This window comes from Dipodomys merriami, unplaced genomic scaffold (genome assembly GCF_024711535.1).
Source record: "Dipodomys merriami isolate MVZ:Mamm:240054 unplaced genomic scaffold, mDipMer1.0.p SCAF_1, whole genome shotgun sequence".
Taxonomy (NCBI): Eukaryota; Metazoa; Chordata; class Mammalia; order Rodentia; family Heteromyidae; genus Dipodomys; species Dipodomys merriami.
In genome coordinates, this window is record NW_027202270.1 from 50,237,967 (window position 1) to 50,255,629 (window position 17,663).

At 38.3% G+C, this 17,663-nt stretch overlaps 1 protein-coding gene across 2 annotated transcripts in view; it reads left to right on the forward strand.

Moving 5' to 3' along the window:
• Positions 1 to 17,663, forward strand: part of Grb14 (growth factor receptor bound protein 14) — a 137,378-nt gene that overhangs the window by 66,400 nt on the left and 53,315 nt on the right. For both annotated transcript variants that reach the window (XM_070021850.1, XM_070021859.1), the window contains one exon: positions 13,281 to 13,437. In XM_070021850.1, the coding sequence (XP_069877951.1) occupies positions 13,281 to 13,437 (157 nt within the window). The remainder of the gene's footprint in view (positions 1 to 13,280; positions 13,438 to 17,663) is intronic.

Below are 17,663 nucleotides of genomic sequence, written 5' to 3' on the forward strand. Positions count from 1 at the left end.
GAATAGAAGGGGAAGCAGACATTGCTATAATATCTGAGGTTGTCAGCCTTCTGAGTAGCAAGGGCAGCTGGCAAGGATTACATGTATATGTGTGTGTGTACTCAACACAAAGAGCTTGAACTAAACTGGGAGAGTCATTGTAAGCTTCCTCACTGATATAATGGTGTATCTAACATCTGAGGGAAGAGAAAAGGTAGGGGGTAGGGAAACTGTGTTTTAGCCAGAAATAGCAGCTTGTGCAAAGGTTCTGTGTCAGGAAGGAGCATGGTTTTGTCAAGCAACAGCAAAACAAATAAATAAATTGTAGTTGAAATTTGAATGAGGAATTGATTGTAGGGAATAAAGTTGAGAACAAAGCCAGGGAGATAATATGGACCTGGTTATGTCAGCTAATTACTGAAATTATTGATACTGGTAACAATTATCAGTTATGAATTAATGTAAGTAATTGAACATGTATGGTTCATGCTAAAGTAAAAGGGGTTGTTGACTATCTCCATTGAAGGAGAAAATTGCAGACATTTTTGGCTACTTGATTTCTCTAAATATTGCTTTACTCTTAGTAAATCTTTAACACCCAGAAAATAATAATACAGGAAGGTAATAAGAAGGCAGCATATTTTCTTGGTTTTAAAACACAATATATAAAGATGGTTAGGGCGTTGGGAATAAGTAATAATGGATACAGTACTTCTCATCCCCGTCAAGGGAACACACTGGCTTGTTTAATTCAGAATATCTAAGAATGTCTCCTCTTATCTCAGACACTGCATTCCTTGCTTAGAAGAATGTAAAAGTCCAGGGCCACTCTGACCTTGTTATAAAAATATTTCACATGATTTACATACATTGCTTATCTTTACAAATAATAATCCTTCAAATCTTGAAACATAGAAGATGCTTTATAATCTCACTTGAGTTGTATAATAAACTTAAAGAAATAAGCTGCAAGTTGGGGCCTACTTCAGAGACAATTCTTGTAGGCTTAGCTTCTTATTTTAATATCTTATTAATTATATGTTAACAGATATAAGTAATAGATGTCATAAGTTAAATTTATGAAATTTTGTGTCTCCTTAAGAATGATATACTTTTCACCAGGGTAAGGTCATATTTAATATGATCATATTTAAATATGATTTTAAAATAATTTTAAACTGTGTACTACTTAAATTTAACTTAAATTTAAATATATTTTCCTAAGCCGAACTTTGATATAGAAAATAGTCAGGGATACTCGGGATAGCTGTTCCTCCTACTTTTGCTCTTATAGTTCTCTTCATTCGCTTTGTCCAGTGGATTCTTATTTATTTGTGGTCAGTCTGTGCTCACTCTTACTTACTAAATGGCAACCCCTCTCCTCTGTCCTCTTCTTCCAGGAAACCAAGGGCATTCATTACTTTCCAGGTCTAAGCCCCCATCTGCTCAGAGGTCTGCTCAAATGAGTAGTTGACAACCTTGAGTTTATTTCAAGCATTCTAAAATAACTCCAGATTGGAAAAGGAACTAGTTGAGCCTCCTGGAGTGTGCCTTGGGCTGAGCAGGGCAGAGAAGGAAGGCTCACTGCTTACTCTTGTCTTTTCTTTAAGACTTTCCAAATAATCTGAACTAAGACTCAGTGTTTTAGTTGACTGTTGCACAGAAATTAACCTGGGGAGTAAGGTAATACATATTGTATTTTCTTTTTTAAAATTTTGTTTATTATTTGACATGACCTATGGCTTTTATTTTAAATATTTTATCTTTTAGGACTCAAGGCTGTAGAGTTATCAAACTTGTTTCCTGAAAATTACTTTCTCTCTCTCTCTGTTCTCTTTTGCTCTCCTTCCTTCCTTCCTTCCTTCCTTCCTTCCTTCCTTCCTTCTTCTGTTTCTTTCTTTCTTTCTTTCTTTCTTTCTTTCTTTCTTTCTTTCTTTCTTTCTTCTTTCTTTCTTTCCTTCTTTCTTTCCTTCCTTCCTTCTTTCTTTCTTTCCTTCCTTCCTTCCTTCCTTCCTTCCTTCCTTCCTTCCTTCCTTCCTTCTTTCTTTCTTTCCTTCCTTCCTTCCTTTCTTTCTTTCATGTTGGTCATGGGGCTTGAACTCTGGGCCTGGGCGCTATCCCTCAAGGCTAGCACTCTACCACTGCAGCCACTGCTCCACTTCCAGTTTTCTGTTGGTTTAATTGGAGATAAGAGTCTCACAGACTTTCTTGCCTGGGCTGGCTTTGAACTGTGATCTCAGCCTGCTGAGTATCTAGGATTACAGGTGTGAGCCACAGGTGCCTGCCTTGCTCTTCTATTTTAAAAATTGTAGTTTTTGTTTTGTTTTTGTTTTGGCAGAGTGGAGCTGTGGTTCAAGTAGTAGAGTGTTAGCCTAGAGTAAAAGAAGCTCAGGAACAATGCCCAGGCCCTGAGTTCAAATTCTAGAAATGATGTGTGCACACCTATACTTACACACACATTGTACATCACCTTGACAACAAATAAAATAAAATAAATCTCTGCTTAGTGTTTGTGGAGGGCAGAGAAGGAAATGATGGGGAGGAGCTCATGTCTTAGGTTTATGAAGAAGTCTTCACTTCACATTACATTGTATCCCTGAGGGCACTGCCATGGCTAGCAGATGTTCACTGCTATGCGCCGCATGTTTCCAGAGCAGGTTTTGAAGCTGTGAAGTAATCCACAGGCCAAGGTTGTCCGGTGTGTCAGAGTACAATGACACAGAAGGCCAGTGCATGCACTACAGGCTTTCCTTGGGCACATTCTCTATCTGTTTTTGCTGGCAGGATGCTATAAACATACTTTATCAGAGCCATGTTTCTTTGTTAGTCAGTTTTCAGTTCACTGAAGCAAAGTTCATTCTTTTCCTTTTGGGCGCAGGAAGAATTTTCTTTGTCTTGGATGTATATTTGCAAATGACGTAGTAGATAAACTGCTGTGAACAATATTATTCTAATTCCTTTTTGTTTTTGTTACTCTTGTAAGCAAGAGTGGAATTGGGGCTACTGAACTGAAAATGCTTGATAGTTGATAGTGCTTTAGTAGAGTGATTATACTTCAAGTCTTTTTACCTGTGGGGAGGAAGAGGAAACAAGATGCTGATCTTTGCTCTAAAAATTCTTTAAAACAGCTCTGCTATATGATTTTATTTTTTTTGTCGTTCGTGGGGCTTGAACTCTGGACTTGGATGTTGTCCCTGAGCTCTTCAGCTCAAGGCAAGCGCTGTACACTTGAGGCACAACACCATTCCCCCTTTTTTTTGGTGGGTAATTAGAGATAAGAGGCTCACAGACTTTCCTGCTCCAGCTGGCTTTGAACCGCAATCCTCAGATCTCAGCCTCCTGAATAGCTAGGATTGCAGCCCTGAGCCTTTGGCACCTGGCTTGCCACGTGGTTTTTACACTATCATAAATGTCTTTCATGGATGTTTAACACTAGTAGCCACATAGCATTTGTGATGAGTTGATTTTTCTTTTCTTTTTTCTTTTCTTTTGTTTTTTGTAAATGGAACGAAAGGTTAAGGTAGAACTATTCTTAGCAGGAGGTATTTTCAACTATCCTGGAGAGTTCAGGCTTAAAATGACCTTTCTTTTTTCATATACATGAAGAAATGATTATAAATACATATGAAAAATTATTCAGTGGTGGTAGTCTATTGATGGTGTCACCCATTCCCATAATTACTGAATATTTTCAGAGATAGCAGAGATATATATCATGCCATATATATCTAGACACCATTTCACTATTTATTGATGAATATGTATTTTGGACAAATATCAGCATTGAGTAAGAATTTTTAAAAAGGACTTGAAAAGAGTTCAAATGAAAGCATGAAGTCTTTCTCTCAGTGTATATTATTTATGTTAAAAGTGAATACCTGCACTTATTTCATACCCTTTCTTTCTTTCTTTCTTTCTTTCTTTCTTTCTTTCTTTCTTTCTTTCTTTCTTTCTTTCTTTCTTTCTTTCTTTCTTTCTTTCTTTCTTCCCCCCCCTCTCTCTTTTTTTGGTCATGAGGTTTGAAATCTGGGCCTTGGCACTGTCCCTCAGCTGTTCAGCTCAAGGCAAGCACTCTACCACTTGAGCCACAGTGCCACTTTTAGTTTTCTGGTCATTTATTTGAGATAAGAGTCTTATGGACTTTCCTGCCTGGGCTGGCTTTGAACAGTGAATATCAGATCTCAGCTTCCTGAATACCTAGGATTACAAGCATGAGCCACCGGCTCCCAGCTACCATACATTTTCTGTAGACCTACCTCTCTCAATTCCTTGATGATTTCTTTCTTTCAGATTTACAGCATTGAACACAATTGCAGTATTTCTTAGTTAGTGAAAATTTTCATCTTTCTCTATTTGCTCAGGCTCAGAATGACTCTAGCATATGTCTTCCTCCCTCCTTCCCTCCCTCCCTACCTCTCCCTTCCTCCTTCCTTCCTTCCTTCCTTTCTTCCTTTCTCCCTCCCTCCCTGCTTTCCCCTCCCTCCCTCCCTCCCTCCCTCCCTCCCTCCCTCCCTCCCTCCCTTCCTTCCTTCCTTCCTTCCTTCCTTCCTTCCTTCCTCCCTCCCTCCTTTCCTTCCTTCCTTCCTTCCTTCCTTCCTTCCTTCCTTCCTTCCTTCCTTCCTTCATCCTTCCTTCCCTCCTTCCTTCCTTCCTTCCCTTCTTCCTTCTTTCCCTCTTTCCCTTCCTCTCTTCCCTTCTACCCCTCTCCCCTCTCTCCCTTTTTCCTCCTCTCCTCTCCTCTCCTCTCCTCTCCTCTCCTCTCCTCTCCTCTCCTCTCCTCTCCTCTCCTCTCCTCTCCTCTCCTCTCCTCTCCTCTCCTCTCCTCTCCTCTCCTCTCCTCTCCTCTCCTCTCCTCTCCTCTCCTCTCCTCTCCTCTCCTCTCCTCTCCTCTCCTCTCCTCTCCTCTCCTCTCCTCTCCTCTCCTCTCCTCTCCTCTCCTCTCCTCTCCTCTCCTCTCCTCTCCTCTCCTCTCCTCTCCTCTCCTCTCCTCTCCTCTCCTCTCCTCTCCTCTCCTCTCCTCTCCTCTCCTCTCCTCTCCTCTCCTCTCCTCTCCTCTCCTCTCCTCTCCTCTCCTCTCCTCTCCTCTCCTCTCCTCTCCTCTCCTCTCCTCTCCTCTCCTCTCCTCTCCTCTCCTCTCCTCTCCTCTCCTCTCCTCTCCTCTCCTCTCCTCTCCTCTCCTCTCCTCTCCTCTCCTCTCCTCTCCTCTCCTCTCCTCTCCTCTCCTCTCCTCTCCTCTCCTCTCCTCTCCTCTCCTCTCCTCTCCTCTCCTCTCCTCTCCTCTCCTCTCCTCTTCTTTACTTGTACTGGAGCTTGAACTCATGGCCTGGGTGCTATTCCTTATCCTTTTCAGCTCAAGGTTAGTACTCTACCACTTGAGCCACAGCTCCACTTCTAGCATTTCATTTTCTTAGCAAAAAGACAGATCATGCAAAATAAAGAAGATTGTTTTTTTGTGACCCAAGGGATGAGATTTTGTTGTAAGAAAATACTCGGGGGGATATTGAAGTGCAGGGAGCCTTCCCAGCAGTTATTGTCATTCCCCAGCCCACTCTGTTTTTCAGGCATGGCATGTGCAACAAGGACCAGCATTAGTGTGCCATCATTAAACCCCCTGGAGGAGCAGTCCCAGAGTTCAGTCCTCCTGACCTCTCAGGTGGACAAGCAGCCAGCAGTGCACTGCTCCAGTTGTACTATTTCCATGGTAGCATGGACATAGAGAAGAAACACCCTTTCACATAGCAATAGCAATAGCAATACTGAGGGCACAGCATTGTGAACGGTAATCTACTCAGTGCCAACACATCTGTTCACCAAAAATAAGCGAGTTAAAGAGAAAATTTAGAGACAATCATAACTGGTTTTTGGACAAGTTCAAAATATACTCTATGGCTCCATGGAAATACCTCAGTAAAACCCCCTGTACTATAATGCATGTTACTAAAAGAATGGTAAAGAGAAAAAAGAAAGGAGGAAAATATCTACAAAATACAACAGCAGGTATGATTGTCTCTGAATTTTCTCTTTAACTCACTTATTTTTGTGAACAGGTGTTGTTCAGAATGATGCAGATTTTTTTTTAGGAGTCTTGGGAACTGTGTGTTGGCACTGGGGAGGCTGGAAAGTTTGAAGATGGAAGGGCAACTATCCATATGCCAATAGTCCACCACCCAGAACTCCATGTGAGGACCATGACTATTTACAAGAGAATAAAGAAGCACCTAGGCAATCTTTGCTTATTTGAAGTGGAGTAATCTTTTCATAAAGTTTAATGTTATTTTATTCTCTAGTACATAAATATATCAACAATTTTGGATTACTTACAAGATTTAAACATGGAATGGAAATTTTAAAATGTTGAGTGGTATGTAGCTTTCTAATGCACAAGAATGGTGGGAAATGATTTTGAAGAGGCATTGTATTCCTTTTACTGGAGATACTGAAAAGAAGAGCATAGAAGTTGCTAGGCAAAGTAACTTTGACACATAATCAAGTAACAGATATGTAGTATTAGATCAAAGTATAAGAAAATTAAATGCTTAGAATATTGTACAGAGAATTTATAGTCAACTTTTCTACTTGACAGTAGAAAAGCAGTCTAATTAAAAATTAAGCAAAAACTCAGAATGTACAATTCTCCACAGAAGATATAGGAATGGACAACAGATCCATAATAAGGTGGCAAATGCCACTAATCATCAGAGAAACAAAAATCAGATTCTTTATCAAATCACCTCACATCTATTAGGGCATTTGTTCTCAAAGACATAAGAAATGACAGACGTATTAGTGAGGCTGTAGAGAAAAGGAAGCCTTTATACTATGTGGGTGGCTGTGCTGATTAGTACTCATTTACAGGAAATAGTTTTTAAGCACTTTAAAACGGAACCAGCAACCTCCCTTCAGTATGTAAGCCCCAAAGAAATGGACTTACCACCTCTCAAAGGGAACTATAGTCTAGTGCTCAATGCAGCATTATTACCAATAGACATGATATTAAAATAACCTAAATGTCCCATTAGTGAATGAAAGAAAACACAATCAAACAAACACTGTGTGTGTGTGTGTGTCTGTGTCTGTGTGTGTGCAATATTCCATTGCAATGGAATGTAGTTATTATTTAAAAGAAGTCTGCAGTTCAACAAAATGAATATCAGGCAGCTGAAACATGTTTTTTTGAATGTTAGTAGAGGAAGGGAATGAATGGAAAAGGGAAAGGTGGGTGAATGTAGTCATAATACTTAAGGTACATATGTGAAAAGGGAAGTTAGTAACTTATTATGACTGGGGAAGAAGGGTTGGATGAGGAGAGAGGATTGAAGAGTGATACAGATCAAGATACCCTGTACACCTGAATGGAAATGTTAAATTGTGACTCCCTTGTACAATCATTTGTACGTTAAAGAAAGATTTTTAAAGAGGTCAGAAGCTAGCTGCCAGTAGCTCATGCTTGTAATCCTAGTCACTCAAAAGACTGACATCTGAGGATCTAGGTTCGAATCCAGCCTGTGCATTAAAGTTCATAAGATTAATCTTCGATTACCAAAAAGCCAGAAGTGTAGGTATAGTTCAAGTGGTGAGGCAAATAGCCTTCAGTAAAACAGCTCAGTTCAACCCCAAAGACCAGAACACACACACACACACACACACACACACACACACACACACACACACACACACACACACACACACACACACACCTGCCAATCTGCCATTTGACACATGTCTAAACTAAGAGGATATTATTAAAAGTGAAAAATTCAAAAAAAAAGAAATGCAAACATTGCATAATCTCACTTATTTCTGTACCTTTGTAAAAGTAAAAACATCAAATATACAGATGTGGTGAACAGGTTAGAGTAAATGAGTTGAGAAATATAGATGAGAGGACTAGGTCAATATCTTCACACTAGCATGTGTTGGATAGACAGGTACAGGCACTGTATTGTGTTGAGTATTTTTGCTAAATGATTTCAGCAAAAGTATGAATTTAGCTGTTCCTACCATACACAAAATATGAGTAACAATGGGAGATATGCCAGTTTGCATCAACACAGTAACCATTTCTTTTTTTCTTTTTTTTTTTGTAATTGATTTCTTTATTTCCCAAGGAATAACAAATGGAATATAAGAAACTAGGAGAATGACTGGGAAAAATGAAGTATGATTTTTCTTTTATAAAATGGAGACCTTGCTTGGTGTTGGTGCTCAAGCCTACAGTCAAAGCTACTCAGGAGGCTCACACCTGAGGACTGAGGTTCAAAGACAGCCTAGAAACAAAAGGTTGTGAAACTTAACTCTAACCAGCAAAAAGCCAGAAGTAGAGGTGATGAGTAAAAAGAGCTAAATAAGAGCATAAGGCTCTGATTTTAAGAGCCAATAGCAATATGAAAAAAATAGAGACATGACAAGAAATAAACCAGACATAGAATCATGGGTGAAGAATACTGCCATAGTAAAGTCTTTCATGACATACCTTCCCCCTAATTTCACTTGTGTAAGAATTTAAATATTAATCAAATGAATTTTGAGATTTTTTTTCATCCACTCATAATTTGCAATTTTTACTTTCTGTGTAAAGACTAAGAAATAATAACCAATGTGTTAGAGACTTAACAACAAATATGTATATATGTATATATGTATGTGTATATTTTTATGCCAGTTCTATGGCCTGGGCACTGTCTCTGAGCCTTTTTGCTTTTGCTAAAAAGTCTCGTGGACTTTACTTCCTGAGCTAACTTTGAATCATGATCCTCAGATCTAAGTCTCCTGAAGTCACTGGATTATCAGTGGAAGCCACCAACACCCAGCATAATCCTTGCTCTTTTTTTTTTTCTTTTTTTTTTTTTATTTGAGAACATACTGTACAGAGGGGTTACAATTACATGGGCAGGATAATGCATACATTTCTTACCAAGCATTGCAGCCTCCTCCTTGTTTACCCTTCACCTCCCTTCCCAGCCTCCTCCCTCCCCCCCACCCAATCATACCCCCCTCCCCCCCCACACCGACATTGTAAAGCTTGCTTTGACATGACATTTTGTAATTCTCATTGTTGGGACAGGTCCACCTGAATCCTTAAACGACTTGTTTGTCCCCATCTCCTCCACATGTTATACTGACATCAAATAAAGTGAAAGCTGGGTTTACACTGTGGGGGAGGGACATACAAAGCAACAAAGAAATAATCTTATAAATGCGTTAGAAACACATGCATGAAAGAAACGAAAACATTAAAATACATATTTAAGGGTTCGTTTTCCTAACATCACATTATCTGACCTTTTCCGCTTGACTCATACCTATACTAGATATTGCAAATAAAGGAAACCATGGGACCTATGTTTCTTTGGGCCTGGCTTACTTCACTTAATATAATTTTTTCCAAGCCTTTCCATTTCCTAACAAATGGGGAAATATCATTCTTTCTGATGGAGGCATAGAATTCCATTGTGTATATATACCACATTTTCTTGATCCATTCATCTACTGAGGGGCATCTGGGTTGGTTCCATGTCTTAGCTATGGTAAATAATGCTGCAATAAACATAGTTGTGCTGGTAGCTTTAGTGTGGTCTTGTTTGTAAACATTTGGGTAAATGCCCAAAAGTGGGATTGCTGGATCATAGGGGAGATCTATGTGAAGTCTTTTGAGGAACCTCCATACTGCTTTCCAAAGTGGTTGAACAAGTTTACATTCCCACCAACAATGAAGTAAGGTTCCTTTCTGTCCACATCCCCTCCAGCATCTGTTGTTGTTAGAGTTCTTGATTTTTGCTGTTCTAACTGGAGTGAGGTGATATCTCAATGTTGTTTTGATTTGCATTTCTTTTATGGCTAGGGATGTTGAACATTTCTTCATGTGTCTATTGGCCATCCTTCTTTCTTCTTCAGAGAAGCTTCTCTTTAAGTCTTTCGCCCACTTAGTAACCATTTCTTTAAAGCTGTTTTTCTTATGGATGGAGTTTGAACTTCTGGCCTTGTGCTAGGCAGGCATTCTACCTGATCCATGCCTCCAGTTCATTCTTGCTGGCCTGTGTAATTTTGAGTTAGGGCATTGCTCTCTGTCCAGGAGCACATCCGGACAATGGTTTGCCTATTTTAAGCTTCCTGTCATAGCTGGAGTGACAGGCGCTCAACCCCATCCCCATCTTCTTTCCATTGAGTTAAAGTCTCTGGACTTTTCTACTCATTCCAGCCAGCCAGCCTGGAACCATGATCCTTCTGATCTCAGTCTCCAACACAGCTGTGATGTTAGATACACACCACTACACTAAGATATTGAATAAATTCTTTTTTTAAAATATGTTTTTATTGTAAAGATAACTGTACAGAAGGGTTACAGTTACCTGAGTAAGGTAATGAATACATTTCCTATCGTGTATTGTCATCTCCTCCTGTGTTTTTAACCTTCTATCCCTTCCCTCCCCACCTCCACAACTCCTCCCTCTCCTGCCAAGTTGTAAAGTTTGTTTTCAACATAGTGTTTTGTACATCTCATTGTTACAATGGTTCAACCTGTACCCTTATTTAAGCAGTTTGTTGTTATACATTTTTTCTGAAAAATTCTTTTTTCCCCTTAATATCCAAACTACAGAATTTATTTCTATTTTTGTTATTTTATAATACTGGGGATTGAGGTATATGAGGTAGGCACTCCATCACTTGAGCTTTGCCTGAGCACTTTTTGATTTTGTTATTTTTTTTATTGTGAAAATACTGTAGAGATGGGTTGCAGTTGCATGAGCAAGGTAATGAGTACATTTCTTATGAAGCATTGTTGCCTCCTCCTTTGTTTTTTCCCTACCATCCCTTCCCTCCCACCTTCTCAACTACACTCTCTGCCCCCAACTGAATTGTAAAGTTCATTTTTCGACATAGCGTCTTGTACATCTCATTGTTGCAATGGGTCTAACTGTATCCCTATTTAAACAATTTGTTTTTTTCCCTTCCCCTCCCCAAATTATAGCAACATCAGATGCAGTAAAAACAGGGGTTATACCGTGGGGGAGGGACATACAAAGCAACAAAAAAATCACATGTTACATTATAAATATGTTAGAAACAATAGCAACAAAGAAAAAAAACACTCATGTCTCTATCTTCATTTTCATTTCGCTTACATATCTTATCTGATCTTTTCTGCTTGTCCCTGACATATACTAGTTATTGTAAATAAGGGAAACCATGAGAACTATGTTTCCTTGGGCCTGGCTTGCTTCATTTAATATAATTTTTTCCAAGTCTTTCCATTTCCTAACAAATGGGGCAATGTCATTCTTTCTGATGGAGGCATAGAATTCCATTATATATAAATATATATACATACCATATTTTCTTGATCCATTCATCTACTGAGGGGCATCTGGGTTGGTTCCATATCTTAACTATGGTAAATAATGCTGCAATAAACATAGTTGTGTTGGTAGCGTTAGTATGGTCTTGTTTGTGATCATTTGGGTAAATGCCCCAAAGTGGGATTGCTACATCATAGAGGAGCTCTTTTGAGGAACCTCCATACTGCTTTCCTAAGTGGTTGAACAAGTTTACACTCCCACCAACAATGCAGTAGGGTTCCCTTCTGGCCACATGCCCTCCAGCATCTGTTACTAGAGTTCTTGATTATAGCCATTCTAACTGGGGTGGGGTGGAATCACAGCTGAAATCAGGAAAGCAACTCAATTCGTAATACCCCCACAACAAATAAAATACCTAAGAATTAACCAAAGAAGTGAAATACCTCTATGATGAAAACTTTAAAAACCTGAAAAAGAAATCAAAGCAGAACTTAGAACGTGGAAAAAAACCTCCCAGGCTCCTGATCAGAAGGATCAACATCATGAAAATGGCAATACTTCCCAAGGCTATCTACAAATTCAATGCGATACCTACCAATATTCCAACCTCATTCAAGGAAATAGAAGAGGCAATCCAAAAATTCATAGGGAACAATAAAGACCACAAATAGCAAAAACGATCCTTAACAGAAAGAACAGTGCTGGAAGAATATCAATACCAAATTTCAAACTCTACTACAAAACCATAGTAATCAAAACAGCTTGGTACTGGCACAAGAACAGACATCAGGACCAATGAAATAGAATTGAAAACCCAGAAATGAACCCACAGACCTATAGCCATCTAATCTTTGATAGGGAGCTAAAAAAATAGAATGGAAGAAAGACAGCCTCTTTAGTAAATGGTGCTGGCAAATTTTGTTAATCACCTGTAGAAAACTAAAGCTAGATTCTTATATATCACCCTGCACCAGAATCAACTCCAAATGGATCAAAGACCTTGGAGTGTAAGCAGACACCTTGAAAACATTACAGAAAGGATTAGGAGAAACTCTAGGCATCCTTGGCACAGGCCAAAGTTTTCTTAAAAGAGACCCAGAAACACAACAAATCAAAGAAAGGTTAGACAAATGGGCTTGCATGAAGCTGCAGAGCTTCTGCATGGCAAGATCAATAGAAAGCCCACAGAGTGAGAGATCTTCACTATCCATACAATGGACAAGGGTTTCATATCTAAAATATACTTGGAACTCAAAAAATTAAATCCCCCAACAACAAATCCTCAAAGAAACAACTGCCTGATAAATAAGTGGGGTAAGACTTAAAGAGAAACTTTTCTGAAGAGGAAATAAGTATTGCCAATAGACACATGAAGAAATGCTCAACTGCTCTAGCCATAAAAGAAATGCAAATCAAAAAGAGATACCAGATCCTCACCCCAGTTAGAATGGCAATAATCAAGAACTCTAATCACAACGGATACTGGAGGGTATGTGGCCAGAAGGAACCCTACTGCATTGTTGGTAGGAGTGTAAACTTGTTCAACCACTTAGGAAAGTAGCATGGAGGTTCCTAAAAAGACTCCACATAGAGCTCCTCTGTGACCCAGCGATTCCACTTTTGGGCATTTACCTGAATGATCACAAACAAGATCATACTAAAACTACTAGCCCAACTATGTTTATTGCAGCATTATTTATCATAGCTAAGATATGGAACCAACCCAGATGCCCCTCAATAGAATGGATCAAGAGAATGTGATATATTTATATATATTCCATTGTGTGTATGTGTGTATACACACACACACACACACACACACATACACACACACACACACAATGGTATTCTATGCCTCCATCAGAGTGAATTCTTATGTGTATGTTCAAACTGGCCTCAAACTAGAATCCTCCTGATATCAGTCTCCCAAGTAGTAAAAATTCAGGTGTGAGGTACCAGCATCTGATTTAGCTCTTTTTATTTTGTTTGTTTCTCCTTTCATAGGTTATTAAAATATACAGTGAAGATGAAACTAGCCGGGCTTTGGAGGTTCCCAGTGACATCACTGCCCGAGATGTCTGCCAGCTCTTGATTCTGAAGAACCATTATGTTGATGACCACAGCTGGACCCTGTTTGAACACCTGCCTCATATAGGTGTAGGTAAGAATCCAGAATCATAGTTTCAAATTTGTTTTTTTCTAACAGAGATCATATGTCAAAGGCTTTCTTTGCCTGCATAAAAACAGAGAAGATGGAATAATATGTTGAAAGTTGTTCTTTTTTCTCTCTTCTTATTTTTGGCTATCAGTGGTTGACAAAAGCCCAGAATGGAAAAAAGATAGGGTATACAGTGGGAGGAAAAGGATGGTAGGGAGAAAACAAAGGAAGAGGCAATAATGTTCAATAGGAAATGTACTCATTACCTTGCTCATGTAACTGTAACCCATCTGTACAGCATTTTTATAATAAAAATGTACAAAAATATATTATAAATTTACTGCCTTTCCTTATTAAAGTAATAGGTCAAACTTTGGAACTAACATATAGAGTTATTATTCATGGAGAGATAAATTTCATAATTTTGGTAGTATAATGTAAACTTTAGGAGAAATTAAGGAAACAACATGTCTCATGGACAGCTTCTTGAATTGACTAAAATGTGGGCAGCTACAGGTTAGTGTGCTTGTACTTTTCTTTATGAGAATGTACAACATACGTTTTTCTTGAAGAAATAAGTTAAGTCTTTCACATTTCAATGCATAAGCATAATGAATAACCTTTTAATATATTTAATTGGAAATACATCTCTCCATTGTGAACTGTGGAGAATGCTTGACATATTTTTTTAATTAGAAAAAAGTCATTCCTATATTGGAGTTGATAGGGTCCGGCAACAGTTTTATTCTCTAGTTTATACATTTGTAGATATTAATATGAAAAATTATGTTTCTGTGTTTAAGTAGATGAGAAAGGGAAGTGTTTGTAATGGAAAAGTCATTTCATTATTTGAACTCTACTAGTTTTATTTGGTTGCTGAAATAATTTATCACAAACTCTGTAGCTTAAAAATCACAGGAATTTATTTTCTTACACTTGTGGAGGTCTGAAACTAGTATCAGTGGATTGAAACATAGGTGTCAATGGGATATGTTTCATCCTTAACTCTTCTAGAATTCCTTGGCCTGTGGCTCTATCACTGTCAACTCTGTTTCTATGGTCAGATTACATACTTGTTTTCTTTCTTATAATAGTATTACCTAGGAACCTTCTAGTAATGGATAAACTCCTTTCAGAGATCCTCAATTTAGTCATATATCCAGTTTATTTTTTAATGTCTATAAAGACAACCTTCACAGTATCTTGGAATTAACATATTGGAATCACAAATTGCTTTTCATTATATGTTAAAAAGCCTTGAGTGACAAACTACCAAGGTCATTTTAAATAACTAATCATTGACAGCTCAATTACTTCCATCAGTTGATTTAAGAAAGTAAAAGAATTTCATTGATAGTCATTAAAGTCATTCCCTCACTTGCACAGCTGCTAATGTCTAAAACGGTCCCTTTGGAGGGTTTACACCCACAACCATTATTCCATCGTAAATGTTGATTTTGATATAAGTTTTGACTTCCTCTCTTGAAATAGAATTTTAAAAATTATCTTTAAGTAGTAGCACAAAGGAATTTCCATTTAACAAAGCAGTTAATGAATACAATGTATCTTGGTCTGTTTCACTCCTTTTAACATTCTCACCCACCTCTCCCACTCTTCTCTTACTTTCTTTAATTTTGTAATATATACATTGAATTTTTGACTTTGTTCTCTCCTCCTTCTCATCATTCATCTACCCTTATCCCCTTGGCCCCACTCTGCCATGTAAGTACCATTTCCTGGTGCTTATTTTATTGGGCTTTGATTTTGCCTTTCTGAAGAATTACACTATTTGAGTTCTCCCTTGAATCTACTGTATTTCAGTTAATACATTTATATAGCCTTGCATGACTCCCAATGCATTTATTTATAGGTTTATAGGTTAATTACAGCTTTCACATATAAGGGAAAACCTGCAACTTTTGTCTGTCCTTTGGGCATGACTTACTTCACTTAATATATATTTTTTCAAAGTCCCCCATTTCTTTACAAATGGGATGATATCATTCATTCTAATGAATGAGCAAAATTCCATTGTGTATATATACACCATTTTCTTGCTTCATTTGTCCATTGAGGGGAATCTGGGCTAATTTTATACCTTGGCTATGGTGAATAGTGCTGCACTGAACTTGTTTGTACAGTAACCTGGTTTGGATAAATGCCCAGGAATGGAATTGCTGGGTCATGGGGTAGTTCTTTTTTTTTTTTTTTTTTTTTTTTTGTAGATCGTGGGGCTTGAACTAATAGTGTAGTTCTATGTTTAATTTTTTAAAGGACCTCCATTCTGCTTTCCAGAGTGGTTGAACAAGTTCATATGTCCACCAGCAGTATAATATGTGTCTCTTCTGAGCACAACTTTGCTATCATCTGTTTCTGTTTGTTTGGTTGATAATGGCCATTCTAACTGGAATGAAGGGGAATCTCAGTGTTGTTTTGATTTGTATTTTCTTTATGGCCAGAGATGTTGACCATTTCTTCATGTAAAAAAGTTTCCAGAAATGTATTTGTATGTATTTGTAGGAGGACTCATTTTGTAAGCAAAGTGAGTTTGCCTCACCTCACCTGCACTCCTGGAGTGTTAATGGACCATTTGGTGACCACTGCTTTGGGACATGCCAGAACTTCAGGGACAGGACAAGGAAGCTCATGGGAAAGCAGAAGCATTGCTTCACAATCTCCACAGGGATTAGGGAGCTAAGCACCTTCCCATCTGGTGGTGTAAGGACTGCAGTAATGCTGCACTAATGGTGCTGTTGACAGCTGAGCATAGACAGTGGCATACCTTCCAGGATATCTGAATTCTGAAGGTAAACTATACTAGCCAGTGTGACTTCCTATCTCCTGGGACAGAAAAACTTCAACCTATGTTTTCTGCTGTGTCCTTTATGACTAATTTAATTTCCACTCATCATGATCTCTCCAAAGTGTGATGTTAATTCTCAATAGACACTTGCCATATTCCAAATCATTTCCTTTACTTATTCTGGCAGGAATATAGATCTTAATTAGTAAAATATTTAATACAGTCTTTTTTGCTCTTACTTTTTTTTTCTTTGGGGGGAGTTTAAAAAACATTTTAATTATAATCACTAGAATGTACTCTGACAAATATCTTTGAAGTTGAGTAATAAAAATCCACTCTGTAAATTAAATAGCAGTTTTCACTGAGATCCCTGCAAATTATTTATATTAAAGGATGAAATCTACAAGGCTTTTAATGTAAAAGCTTAAAATGGAACATTGAGAATTAATGTCAGTTACATTTGAACTTTAAATATCTAAGTCTTCGGTGATAATTCAAGTATATTTCTCCATTACAGTGTGTTCTAGAAATTGCTGATAGAAAAACCAAAAATGTAAGAATATTGTCTTAATCTCATCAACTTTGCATGAGACCAAAGTTTATGAGAGGGAGCTTTGGTTCTGGCACTTTCTTTTGTTATTTTCTTTTTGTTTTTCACTCCAATTATATATTAAAACCAAGCAGCTCCATACTTGCATGTAGGATATTAAGAAATTCTGGTTCTTTTAAGTAACAATGTAACTACTGAGATGCCTGTCCTTTCTCAGCATCAAATACAAGCAAATGTTTCTTGGAAATTTTCTTGTGGCATTCACTGCTGAGAAGTTTCTAAATATAGTATTTAGTATTCAGTCTTATAATGGTATTGCATCATTCTGAAAAGAACTAGAATGAACTGGTTTTTGTTCTCCCTTAAATATGCTACCTTAGCTGCAGAAATCCTCATTCAATTAAAAAGATGACTCTAGATACTTCCACCTCCAACACTTCTGTGAATGCTATTGATGACAAAAACCAAAGGACAAACTACAAAAACTTGGGGCTGGGAAGGTGGCTCAGTGGTAGAGTGCTTGCCTTGCATACATGAGGCCCTGGGTTCGATTCCTCAGCACCACATAAGCAGAAAAAAAAAAGCTGCAAGTGGCACTGTGGCTCAAGTGGTAGAGTGCTAGCCCTGAGCTGAAGAGCTGAGGGACCGCGCCCAGGCCCAGAGTTGAGGGCCCACTGTTGTGCCCAAGTCCCAGGATCCCCACCAAGAAGACCACCAAGAGTCAGACGTTCTGAAATGCAAAAGCAAGGTTTTATTTAGACTGGTTGCAGCTCGGGCTTTGCCCTACACTCCGACACAGGGGAGCCTAGGAGGAGAGCTCGAGCTAAACATTTACAGGGCTTATAAAGGCAAACAACCAGGTGTTTGGATTACCCT